The 13609-nt window shown below is 42.8% G+C and overlaps 1 protein-coding gene across 1 annotated transcript in view; it reads right to left on the reverse strand.

Moving 5' to 3' along the window:
- Positions 1-11935: 11935 nt before the first annotated feature.
- Positions 11936-13609, reverse strand: part of RHOJ (ras homolog family member J) — a 73980-nt gene continuing 72306 nt past the window's right edge. The window contains exon 5 of the mRNA XM_054567462.1: positions 11936-12924. Coding sequence (XP_054423437.1) covers positions 12778-12924 — 147 coding nt within the window. The 3' untranslated portion in view covers positions 11936-12777. The remainder of the gene's footprint in view (positions 12925-13609) is intronic.

Below are 13609 nucleotides of genomic sequence, written 5' to 3' on the forward strand. Positions count from 1 at the left end.
CCCTAAGACCTTCCCTCAGGACTTTCTGGGAGAAAGGGCTGCTTCTTGAGGAAGCTTAGGGGAAATAGGCAGAGCTAGTAAGGGCTTGCCAGAATTTGAGGAAAGACCACAGCCTCAGTGAGGGTCCTGGCAGGAAGCAAATGAGACTGCAGTGGGGTACTGCGGAGAGTTGAGGAGAGCGAGGGAAACCAACGAGGGCTGTGAAACGCATCTGAGCACTTGTTTAGGAGCAATGAGCAGCCCTAGGCTGACGGAACAAGAAGAGGACTTGATTATCAGACCCCAAAGAGCACTGTAGGAGAGGGGTACACAGGATGCAGCCACCACCACACTGAGGCCTGGTGGGGAGGGAGGCTGGCAATGCCCCAGCCTCACTCTGCTCCTCTGTCCAGATCTTCTGCCAAATCCAATGAGAAGGCGGAGAGCAAGGGAGCCCATTGACTCAGTCCTAAATGTTGACCTCCTGGGAAGCAGGTTGCAGAAGGCTGGAGAGAGGATCCAAGGGGCAAAGGAGTGAAATCCAGCATAGCTCTCTTTTGGGAAGCTTAGTCAGTTTGCCTTTGGCAGCGCTGTGGGCCTTGGGAGCAATAAGCATGCCAGTTGCATCACAATTATTGTGATGAATTGAAACGGAATACACATGGAAATGTAGGTACCGGCTAATACAATACTGACACCATTGGAGAGGTGTGGGAATAATGGTAGCTCCCAGGACTGTGGGGTTAGTTGCTTGTTAAGTGCAATCAAAGCACTTGGGCATGGATGAAAGCTGAATTTGAAGAGATTCTCTTCTCCTGAAGCTGGAAATCAGGCCTAACTGCGAGAGCTGCTGCATTATTAAGAAGGCTGGATCCACCACACTAGCTGTCTCCTATACTTAAGTCAAGAGCATCATAGGGAAGGAGTGGGGCACAGAGGCCTGGGATGGGGACAATTAGTGGATGAGGTTGAGTTTCCCCTGCAGGAGGGGCTGCTCCTCCTTGCCAGAGATCAGCCTTTGTGCTTGGAGACCAGGAAGAAGCCCCTTCCCGGGAGGACGTTCTCCAAGGTAATACTTACCCTCCTCAAACACTGCCCACAATCCCTGCTGGTTCTGCTTGGACAATTAGGGTCCAGTCTCAGGATGGCCTGGCTGGGCAAGGACTTCCTCAGTGGTGGGAGGGCTGGGGTTCTCCACTGAAGCTGCATCACCACTTGACTGGTGTACACAGGGATCAGTAGAATGAACTTGGGAGTGGATCTGAGGGTGTCAGACTGGGGTCAGACGAGGGAGGTGGCAGAGTATCAGACTGGACAAGAGTAGAGTCACATGGGGACATTCTCCCAGGACTCAGGATTTCATATCCTCATAAGGACACCTGGATCTGGTCCCTATGTGCTATTGGATGACTCCTTAAAGCTTGGGGGAAAATGGCAGCTTGCATTAATGAAGAGAAGATGCCAGAACTGTCCTGGAAGAGTATTTGAGGACAAAAGGCTCAGAAAGGTGAGTCTTCTAGAATGGACTGATTACATGAGACCAGAGAACTCGCCAGCTGGCTATGGTCATCTGGCAGGTTCTGTGGGCACGCCCTTTAGTAAAGCAATATAAGGGATACAGCAATGAGGGGCGCCCGTGTTGCAGGAAAGCTGCATAGCACCTGTCCTTTGTAGACTGAGGTCGAAGGCAGGAGCAACTGCTATGAAACTGGGCTTCTTGGTGTCAGCAGAAGGGAGAGGCGTCTGGAATAACAGAGACCAGGGGGTGACATGCGCTGTAAGACGCGTGGTGAGCGTCACTGCTGTCCCAGGCAGCAAAGCTGGTGGCATCCAGGGGTCTCTGATCTGCAGGGTCTGTGGGGTGTACCCCGTCCATGGTACGCAAAACGCTTCTACAATAAAGACATATTATAATCAGGCAAGTTAAGTAAAGGGAGGAACCTATGTTTGTCAGTGCTAAACTTACTCCTTGTCAAATTTCTCTCTTCCTCTTTTCTTTCTCCTCTCCTCTTCTCTCCCTCACTTCCCTCACTTCTACAAACATTTATTAACTCTAATTTCACTCAAGGCACTGTGTTGGGGAAAAAAGATATAAATCTTACCTTTTATGGATTTCTGACAAGCAGGACCCTTGATATTAATGTTTTGTAATTCTTGTGTCAACTACCCTCTTAGGCATTGTTATTACCATTCTCCAGATGATGAAACCACAACCCAGAAAGGTCACATATCTTGCCCCAGAACAGACAGCTGATGGACAGCACAGACCTGGCTTCTCTGACCCAGAACCAAACTCTCCCTATGGGGAGCATGATGCGTCTTTGGAGCACTCCTTCCACGTCATTCCTGCCTGGAAAAGTCTTTGAATTTATTGATGTCGGCCTCGGCCTTACCTTTGATAAGCATGTTTGCAGTTTTTCCTGGACCTGGCTCAATGCCAACTTGGGTTGTTTTATGGAGATTACGATTTTTCTCTGGTTTCCTGTATAACCTCTAGGAAGACAACGCTTTGCGGTAGCTCAAATCAAAGCTTACATCAGGAGAGACTGAGGGTGAAAGGGAGCTGAGCCTTGAAGGGAAGTCCACACAGGCTCCTGTGGAGATGAAGGTGCTGTGCTCGCAGCTTGCTTCCCAGGCAATGTGAACTCTGGGTGCAGGGGAATGATGCTTCAGTGCCTCTGAGGGAGCTCTGGATAAAGCTAACTCTCAGCAACTCATTACTCTTGGAAATATGTTTATTTTTGCAGTTAACAAAAGGTAAGGAGAGGCGAATTTTCCAGATTTTTCCCCACCATGAGAGCATTTTAGAATGAAGACTATAGATTCTCAGAATTCATTCTGCTTCTGGGTTTCTTAGCTCCATTGGTTGACATGGTAATTCCATTTCCCTTCTTCAACTGGTTAGGAAATGAATGAGGCACAGGGAAAGTATCAAATTCTGCTGCAGTGACCCAATGAACTCCTCAAATTAATTAGATTTTTAACTTAATAAAAAGCATTCCTGACATAATGAGTTAACTGTGTATCTTCTTGAAAATAATGTGGCATTGGTAAAACAAACTGTATTTCATAAAGTTTTCAAAGAGGGACGGTTTGTCTTCTTGATTCAGGAGAGGTTTTCTTAAAAACAATATGCACCTTATCCTTTTTGGTTTTCTTCAAAACATTAAATTATTAAGAAGTAACTTTTAAACCATTCTTTAGCAAATTCTGCAAATTTTAGTTTTTGTTGATATTTTCTACTAGTGAAACAGTTTCCTGGAATTTTGGTCCTTATTTGCAAGATGGATCTGCTGGAATTTCTTTTTCGGTGATCTCCATTTGTTTTAATGAGTGCGATTGTTTGCATTTGGCTGCGTTGACCCCAGGGTATGTGTAGCAGGTGCAGAAGCCCTCTGAGGAGGTGATGTCCGGTAAAGGAACAAGAAATAGGGAAAGCGTGAGAAAAAGAAGAGCACCGTGCAAAGCACTGTAATTGGTAGGGTAAGGCGGAGATTTGTAACGAATTTAAAGAGATTATTCTAGTGTCTGTTCCAGGTCCTCATTATTAGGAGTGAAGTAAACATTGCCTAAGCTTTTTGGCTTTATGTTTAACTCTAAATTCCTCCAGCTGTGCCATTTCTTTAGCACACTGGGTAATTGAATTAACAAAACAAAAACAAAAACAAAGAAAAGGCTTCCTGGTGCACAGAATCAATTATATGCTTTGAATTTGATAGTTAAAAAATTGGGTCTTCTGGAAAGTCATTCAAACTCCCAATACAACTGCCTCCCAAAAGCCAACCAACCAACCAAAGAGCATTCCCTCAAAAAGAAAAAAAAAAATTTGTTTAACAAAGAATATCAGTATTACTAAAATGAGAATGGTAACTTTTTTGGGGGGACGGGATGTTGGAAATAGGGTTTCCAGCAAGGAATAAATGTAAATATCCCTGAGTCTCCAATAACATTATACAACTTAAAATCATTTAGACATGATTTTAGAATACACTACAGACACGCAATAAAGGATATAGGTACATCATCAGTAGTCATTATCTCGAGGAAGTATACGTGCAGAATTATGCACTTAACACAGAAATGTAATCTTGTTCATTTGCAAGTTCTTCCTACAGAAACGCATGAACAGACCATGCTTCCTTGGCCTCACTGTGTTGCCCGAGCAGATTTCTGGGCTTCTGCATATGGAATCTGCATATTGAAATGAAAATATTTGCGGGGAATCAGTGTTCCTAAGTGGAGTTAAGACATCCAGCATTTTAAAATACAGGGTCCGGCAGAAGTAATATCTGCTTGAGTGTGATTTGCAGGGTAATAGTATGGGTGTAATAATTTAGAGCTTTAATTTGAACATTTCACCTAAAATGTCGTATGGTATGCTTGAGTGTGACATTGTTATGTTACAGAGTTACATGCTCATAGCTTTGTAATAAAGGATTTTGTAATAAAAAAGCGGCGTTATTTGTGCTGGACCCTGTAAGTTGGAAATATTTTTAAGCGGAAGGTTTTGTTCAGCTTTTGGCTCCTGCTTGAGCAAGCTCCAAAGCTAATGCTGAAACATCTCCCCATTGAAATATAAGCACCAGTTAATGAGAAACAGAGTCCAATTGAAATCAGCTACAAATTTCAGCATTAACAAAATCCAAGCCAACTTCCGGACAAAGCCAAAAGGGACTAATGCAGCATCGGTTCGCTCAAGCCAATCTTCACGCTGTCAGCTGCAGAAAGGTGGAGGAACAGAAACAAGTGGGCTCTCACCAGGGGTTTTTCTTCTTTATCACTGAATTATTTCAAGGTGCTTCATTCAGCAGAAACACTTTTATTCAAATGAAGAGAGGCTCTCAGATATGTTGTCCTGGGATTTCATGCTACTGTTGCAAGAAAAAGACAGTGAATCAAACATTTAAAAAATTACAAGTAAATGGATTCTTGAAGAGAGATCGAATATTGAAGCAAGTTTTCTTGCCTTATTTGTTTATTTTTATTTATTTTTTATTTTTAGAGAGAGGGAAAGGGAAGGAGAAAGAGAGGGAGAGAAATATCAATGTGTGGTTGCCTCTTGAGTGTCCCCTACTGGGGACCTGGCCCGCACCCAGCCATGTGTCCTGACTGGGAATTGAAACGCCAACCCTTTCGTTTGCGGGTTGGTGCTCAGTCCACTGAGCTGTGCCAGACAGGACTTCTTCGTTTCTTATGAAAGATAAAATAAGACTTTATTCTGTGGCCTGGGGAAGAAAGTGACTGTGTGGGTGTGCCGTGCTGCGGCAGGCTGTAGGAGGGCAGGCAGTCCCTGATGTAAGACACACTTTTGGGCAGCTTGCAACAGTGGTTATGAGCAAGAAATCAGGGATGCATTTGCAATGATGAAAATAACCTTTGGTGAGACTCCGTTTCTGGGGTTTGACTAAAAACCCTTCCGAGAATGCTAGCTACTTTGGGCAGCCAAGGTGCTCCCAGACGTAAAAGCTGTCCCAGGTTAGCTTTTCATTTTGAGGGTATTTTGGACACACTTGGGTTCCTGAGCCTAGAGCAGGAAGGAAGACGCCTGATTGAAATGGCCAAAGTCAGAACTGGCAGCGGTGCAAAGGGCAGCCTGTTGCAGGGAGCAGAGGTGGCCCTTCACAGGACAGGTGGCACCATGGGGACTGCGAGTGCCCAGTGACGGCAGTCCCTTATTCTGGTACAGCGGCAGTGGTAATCCATGTGTGCTTTCTTTATTTGTTTGATGGTAGGTATGGTTTACCTTCAGGACTTCTTTAGCAACAGCGGAACTTGAATTAGACGATTGGCTTCAGAGTGCACGCGCGTGCGCGCACGTGCATTTCTTTAAGGGCTCTTGTGTACAAGATGGGGTGTGGGCAGGGAGAACGAAGCATGGTTCCTCGTGATGTTTAGCGAAAACGTGCTGAATAAGTGAATACAACTCTGGTCTCTGCCTAGGACAATACACACAGAAATCTGTGGAATGCCCTGTTTAGCGGACAAGTTGTTTGGAGTCACCCTTTATTCTGGCGTCTAGAGCACTGTGTCTTAATGAAGCTCAACCAAAAGTTTTAATGCCTCAGAAATGTGCTTTATCTGCATTTTATAACCTCATGTGATATGAATTTTCCTTATTTCTCCATGGAAAGTCATTTTAGGGGGCACGTTTTCTCTCCCTTATAAACACCAGAAAGACTTTCAGAAGTATTCAGTACTTCAGAGTTAGCAAATCTTTCACACCAGATGCTGCTTTTCTGTTTTGATTCCAAAATATGCTTTTTCCTTTTCTGCAGCTGGGCAGCACATGACAGGAAAAAGAAAGGACTTCCGAAAGCCTTTTTATCCACCCAGTAAATGTGAACAATTCAAATATTAGCCTAAGGAATACCCAAAATGTAGCATCCGAGAGTCAAGTGAAGCTGATGGTTTCTTCATCGGGCAGCTACGTTGGGCAGTGTAAAGACTGATGGTAAACTTAGTTGTCTCATAGATCAGTATTCTCACATTTTAATGCATACACAAATCATGTGGGGGTCTTTTTCAAATGCAGATTTGGATTTATTAGGTCTGGACTGGGCCTGAGATGCTATAGTCCTAAGAAGCTCCCAGGAAATACTCATGTTGTTGGTTCCTGGACCACACTTTGAGGGGCAAAGAGCTAGACAATTTTACCATTCTAATAGAGGCCTGGGGAAGGCAGTTTCCTTGAGTGGCTGCTGGAGACAGCCCCAGAGAAAGCAGAAATGAGAGTAGGAGAAAAGACGAATGACTTGCAGATCAGAATATGGCACAAACTACATTTCAAGGTTAAAGAGTACATGAAATAATATTCCATTACCTACGATAAGTATACACTGAAAAGTCATGGCCTAAGAAGCAGATTGCAAGAAAGCCAGCTGTGAGCAGGGCAGCCATCCTTGCCTCGTCATGTCATTTCCTCTGCAGAGATTAGACACAGAGAAACACGGGCTGCTTCTGCCGGGCTAAAATGCTGTGGAGGTGGGCTCACAGAGCAGCTGCTGTTCACTCAGGACAAAAACAGTATAAGCCAGGCGATGAGAAGAGTATTGAATTTATTAGCCTCCTGGACCGTGGCTCCTCTAGGGAGGAACAAAATCCAGTTCCTTAAAAAAATGGATTTAAACATGGCAGCTGGTGATATTTTTAGGTGTGTATTTACAAAGCTGCCACAAATATATCGCCCTGCTATGAAAGTCTTTCTATTATTTCTCCAACAAATTAACACAAACTCAAAAGGCCGACTTGTGCAGGGTCCCTGGGAGGATAAGTGTGCTACGATGGCTTCCAAGGGGACTCAGTTCTGGGCCTTGGGGACCCTCTCCCCATTTTGCCCCTGACATCATATCCCCTAAGACACTGGTCAGAACCTGTTCATCAGATAGATAACTGCATATACTGGAAGGCTTGGAGGGCAGGGCTGAAAATGCAACAAAATTTCTTCAGCTAGAGAGTGCCATGAAGTTTCTGAGTCACCAGAGAACTCGGAACAAAAGGAAATTACCAGAGTAGAACATGTTTAAAACACATGCACAAAATGACTCTGGATTGGGATATACTGTTCCCTAAGGAGGAAAAAAATAGATTGTGACCAAGATTAATCATGCATCTTCTCCTCTAATTTCCTGTATTGGGAGTTGAAAGCCAAGAACTGTGGTTGAACTTGCATCCCACGACTTCAGAGACGAGCCAAATTTCCTTGCCTCACTCTGCCTCAGCCCGGAGGGCTCTCCAAGGAGCAGGGCCAAGCCCCTCATGCCTGGAGCGCCTCGTGTAGAGCCTGGCGCTTTCGTTTCCTTTTTGGTCTTTGCTGACTGTGGAAGCGCCACAAATTTTTGTTTTATCTCATATTTTTGTACTCCTTTATTGCTGCTGTGCATTTTAAATGCAATCTTTCCATTTAGATATATTTCACTGAAGATGATTAAATATCATTCATACAAGGAATTATCTTTCCAGATATCCCAAAATCATCCTTTTCAGGTTTTAAGCTATGTTCACTCCCAAGGAAACTTTTAAAATAATTTATTCACTCATATTTCTCAGTAAGCTTCCTTCCCTTCACTGCTTGTTCCACGTTAACAGAGAAAGTGTGAGGGTGATGATCTACATGCTGTTAAAGAGCACCCCCTCCCCAGAAACCTCCGAAGAGCATTGTCCAGCATTTTGTCAATTTTTAATGAATCATAAGGTGGAATTATCTAGGACCATCTAACTAACCCTGCTGGTTGCCTCTGCTTAGATACTGAGAAATATGAAATGCCCTTCATATTAACAGTCCTCCTTTCTTCCCTGGGTCTCTAGGGACAAGGCAGAAATGAATTCTCTGGGAGAATTGTCAGGTATGTGTTTCTGCCTTGTGTTTTGTTTTAGTTTTCTCTCCATTCTCTAAATGTTTCCTTTAAAACAGTACCTCCCTTCCTTTTAAGAAACTCGGTTTCCCTGACTTTCCCTTTTTCTCTGTGTTCCTAATGGTCCTTGAAATAAAAATGGTTTGTTGAGTTTCCCAATTTGTACTCGGGACACCTACTCAATGATTCTTAAGAGAATAGCTGGTGACCCGTGGTTTTCTCTGTTGAGATAGAGTGCACACTTTGCACCCTGGCATCTAAACATAGGGGTAGATTTAAAACCAAAGACATACATGGTTAGATAATCATCTCCAGGATGGAATCACACATTCCTTTAAAGCAAAAACCTCAGTGTCTTCCATCACTTTGGTCTCATGGATGAGTTTGCCTTTATGGATGTGATACTGTATTATTAAAGGCTTAACCTCAAGTCAAATATTTCTGTTGAAGACTCTCCACTTTGCAAGTTTATTGCTCGCAAGAACCTAACACTCTAAATAATGACTTTTTTTTGGCTTCAAATTTTAGGTTTAACTTTTTAAACTTTCTTCTAAAGTTGTGAGGGCGGTTGTGATTGTTCCTTTACTACTATTTAAGTTTTATTTCCTTATTGGTGATTCTATGAGAATCGTATATGGTAATAATATCCACTTCATGTGGCATTTATGGACCAGAACCTTCCAAACAGTTCTTTGCATATCATGATCAGGCACATAGTTATTGAAGTCTTAGGAATAATACTTTCCTCTTCTCATATGTACATGACTAATTTTTTGATTTCTCAGTTTAGCGCTTCCTGGTTTAGGGTTGCTGTAGTTAATGTAGTTATTCAGTAACTTTTCTTTGAGTATAATTTTTCTTTGCAGAAATTAGCCCAGATATTTTATTATTGACATGGCTTTGACCTATGTCTTAGTATTTTGTGTTTCTAAAATAGTCCAGATAGTCCATTAATTCTACCAAACAACCAGCCATCTGATTGAAAAAAATCATCTGTCAAACTAGTTATCTGAACCATTAGATTGGGATTACGTTGCTGTATACTGTGTAATTAAATTGGGATTGTATTACATTGTATACTATGGATTCCAGGCATATCACTTGTCAATTAAGTTCTTGTCTCGTCTGGTAATTACTAGTTTGATGGATTATCATATTTATAATGGCCTAAGTTGCGTGTTTGAAGGGTGGCTGGGATCTAGAGGAAAAAGAGATGCTATTCCAGTAATATACCTACAAAAGTCAAACTTAATATGTGCGGTAATGCTATAGTATGGAGTTGAGGGGCACTAGGTGGGAAGTAGAAAAGCTGAGATCTGTCCAGCTCTGTCACCAGTTGTCTTCTCTAACCCGTCTCGGCTTAAGTTTCCTCATCTGTACAATGAGTGGATTGGGCTATAGTTCTGAGGCCTCTTCTAGCTCTGAAAAGTTAAGACTCTACCCTCAAATGGAGATCAGTTATCCCTTCCTGACTTTGGAAAATGGTGTAGATCATTAAACAACCTGTCTTCAGATTTCTGTGTCTCTTATCTTTAGTTTCAGGTTATAACTGTATTCAATCTCATGGCAGAAAACACTTTTTTTGTGAAATGAACTAGTACATCTTGCCATGAAACAAGATAAGTGATTAATTTGGTGTCATGAAATTAACTCATTTTGCTTGCTTTGTTCTTCATTATTTTAGTCAATAATTAGCTCCTAATTTCTCTAGGAACTGGTGCTCCACCCACACACTAATAATCTCTTGAGGATCTGGTTCCAGGGAAGAGAGTGATCTTCCCACTGTGAACGGGTTAATCTCTGTGATCCACTAGGGAGGTGATGGTCCCACTAGGAACCATTTGCCTGTCGAGTGTACACATCTGGATGACTCTTATTGGCCAATCAAATATACTGCTCTCAATTTTTCATTCACATCATTGGAAAGTGAGGAGCAGCCCTCTAGCAAGATGTTAACCAAGCAATAATGTAACAAAACTGGCTAACAGTACATTTATTATAGAACTGAATGCTCATTATTGTTTGTAAAGGATGCATTCATAGCCTCTGCAGAGTTATAGTTTATACATGGTTGATTCCCATTTACAAAGGCAGAAAATCCTTGTTTTCTTGTCAAGCTTTGACTTACAAAACTCCCATTTTCTTTTAGCTTGGGGTGTGCGTGTGTATCTGTGTGCATTTAAGAGAATGTTTAGCAATTAGATGGGGGAGAAGAGAAATAGAATTTGAAGTGTGAAAGAAGGAAAAATACATTCAGAAATCCTAAAAAACCAACAAACAAAACCAAAAACACTGAATTGGTCATGGGAATTCTTAACAGAAAAGACCCACACCATAAGCTTCTGTTTTTATGTACTTCCTCCAGGAGCAGAAGGGACTAGGAAGACTGGATTTTTCTAACAGAAGGAGTGTGAATCTGGAAATTCTTAAACTAAAATTGGTGTAATTTCATGCTGCAGGGAGGTATTTTGCTTATGCAATTGAAGTAAAAAATAAAGTGCCTACCTGGGTGTTTCTAGGATAATTGTAAGCAAATGAGACTAATTAGAAGCCTTGACAGTCTGTAATTAAAAGCTAGGAAGTAACTCACTCTGTGATAAAACATCCCTGGATATTTGGAAGAGGCAAACGGAAAGGACACAAAACCTCCTCGGGGGCTTTTACTCCCCCAAGGCCAAAGTCCCTGTTGTAGGGAGCACATTGTTATGGAAACGGGATAAATGGACCTAAAACTTGGTGCTCACAGACCTATCCCGTAAATACATATTTGGGACCATGACTATGGGCAATATTTCAGTACCAGTTGTACTTGGAAAATGTCATTTACTGGTAAATAGAATGGGAGCTTACATGGGGCCAGCCGAGGGGGTACGGCAGCCCCCTTACCTGCGTGGGATAAGCTCCAAGACCCTTAGTGGATGCCTGCAACCAAATCCTATGTGTTTTCTCTATACGTACATACCTTTTCACTTAAAGCAAGCACTTCACAGCTTCTCTTTGGCATATCCAAATGGCCAACAGCACTGCTCTTGTGCATCGGGGCCATTGGTGAATGAAATAGGGGCTCCTAGAACACACGCACTGCAGCACCGCGGCAGCTGATCTGGCAACGGAGCGGGCTAACGGGCAGGTAGCATCCACCCCGTGGGTCGGCTGGACAAAGGGGTGATTCGTGTTCTGAGCAGGACGGGGAGGGTGGCGTGAGACTTCATCACAATGCTCGGAACAGCACAGAATTGTAAACTGGTGGATTGCTTGTTTCTGGAATTTTCATTTAATATTTTGAGACCACAATTGACCATGGGTGACTGAAACCATAGAAAGGGAAACCACAGGTAAGGTGGGGGAGGTACTTGTACATTTAGTTGAAGCAAAAGGAAAAATTGTGGCACTTTGCTTAACTTTTGGGGACTTTTAAATGCTTACTTTTTCATGCCCCAAGGCCAGGCCCTTCATTTAGATCAGGTTATGACTGGGCTTGGGAGGAAGTGTGAAATCAGGGAGGGAAAAGGGATGCAATGGGGAAGGGAAGGAGCAGAGAACTTGACTTTGTTGAATGGAGAATATTGTACAAGATGAGCATGCCATATTTCCCCCCCAATCAATTTGATTGAAAAGCAAAAATACAACTTTATTAAACACAGTTCATTCCTAATTTGCCATGACAATATATAATACAGAAAAAAATAAGGCTACTTATCAATGTAAGCATTTCTAACATGAATCTTTGGCCAAAATGTAACCTGTAACAATTCAGACAGCATGTTCTTTCAACCGGGTTCAAAAGCCATGGCTCCGAAGTTTCCAAAAGTTTTAACATTTTCTTATATCTTCTCATGGTCAGGCATTCAGAGGTACAAGTTGGTTCTAATAGCTTTGGTAGAAACAGGCTGAAAATAGAAATGAATATAAAATACTTTAGGCTATTTGGTATGGATTTGTAAGGCGTGAGTAAACTGGTAAATTAGTAAATTTCTTAAAATAATACATATGAATGTAAGACATATAGGTAGAATAGCAGATGCAGCAAAAGAGGTTAGTATCGCTTTCCTCTATTTTGTAAAAGACATCAAGTAAGGCCACCAGTACAGGAACCGAGTGCCTCTTTAGTTTTCCTGTGATGATTTCCTGTCCGCTTCACGTTCGTGGGAGGGGCGGATGCAAGACAGGCTTTGACTTTGTTTCCAACGTGTCCGCGGCGGCGCCGGCTGCAACCCCGGCTCAGCGTGCTCGCAGAGTGTGCAACGTGGGTGCTTCTGGCTGGGAGGGCGGACGAGGCGGTCGGCTGGCTAGTGGGCTGTGCTAGGCGGGCTCACAGGGCGGAGACGAGCCCCGGTGTGAAGGGACTTCCTCTCTGGTCATGCCCTCCTTATTGTCTTGAACTTGGTCGCGGAATCTGGCTGCCATTCTCACCGGTCGATGGGGTGGAGGTGGGTCTCCAGCCACCTCAGATAATTGAGCAGCAGCCGGGACACTCGGCGCAGCGCTGCTTCTTCTTCTTGGGGTGGAAAATGGTGAGGATCGCTTCATCAAACACCGCTTTGAGACCTTTCTGAGTCAGGGCCGAGCATTCCAAGTAGCACTGCGCTCCGATCTTCAACACAAAAGAGACAGAGAGGCATGAGAGGAAAGACAGAGAGAAAAGCGCAGGGGTGTCAGCCCTCTGCCCAGCCAAGTGCCGCGGCTGCTTGTTCCACAAACAGTCTGGGGCTTGGTTTGGATTATGCTTTTTTTCTTTCGCATTTCATTTTCCTCTGCTATCCTGATTTTTTGTATTTTTATATATTTTTTATTTTCTGTCATTAACAATAGATGGTTCTGGATCCCTCTTGGTAAGCAATACATTCTGGAAGTGGTCCATAACTGTGTATTCCTAATATTAGAATATAAAAATTAATAGAGGATTCAAAAGGAGTGACATGGTTTCAATATATTTTGTGAACAACAGGGCAGCATGATGTTGGTTTTAGCATCCTCTCATTTGTGCATGGAGTGCATAAATTCGGTCCAAGTGAACTGTATCTACCCCTTTCCGTACATAGTGAGGCAAAGTGTCAACCTGGTTGATAAACATGGAAAGAGAGTGGGTGATACAGTTTTACAGGTTTTCTTGAATAAAATGCACTCGCAACAAGGTAATTCTCAGCAAGGTAATATCTAATTGATGTTATTATTTGGTTTTAAGATACTTTAAAAGGCATATTATTAAGCAGTTAATAAAACCCAAAGCATGTAAAAATAAAATTAGTAAAATGCCATTATTGACAGAGACATCCTTC

The sequence above is a fragment of the Pteronotus mesoamericanus genome, unplaced genomic scaffold, assembly GCF_021234165.1.
Source record: "Pteronotus mesoamericanus isolate MK-2021 breed Mesoamerican mustached bat unplaced genomic scaffold, CSHL_Meso_final contig_182, whole genome shotgun sequence".
In the NCBI taxonomy this organism is placed as follows: Eukaryota; Metazoa; Chordata; class Mammalia; order Chiroptera; family Mormoopidae; genus Pteronotus; species Pteronotus mesoamericanus.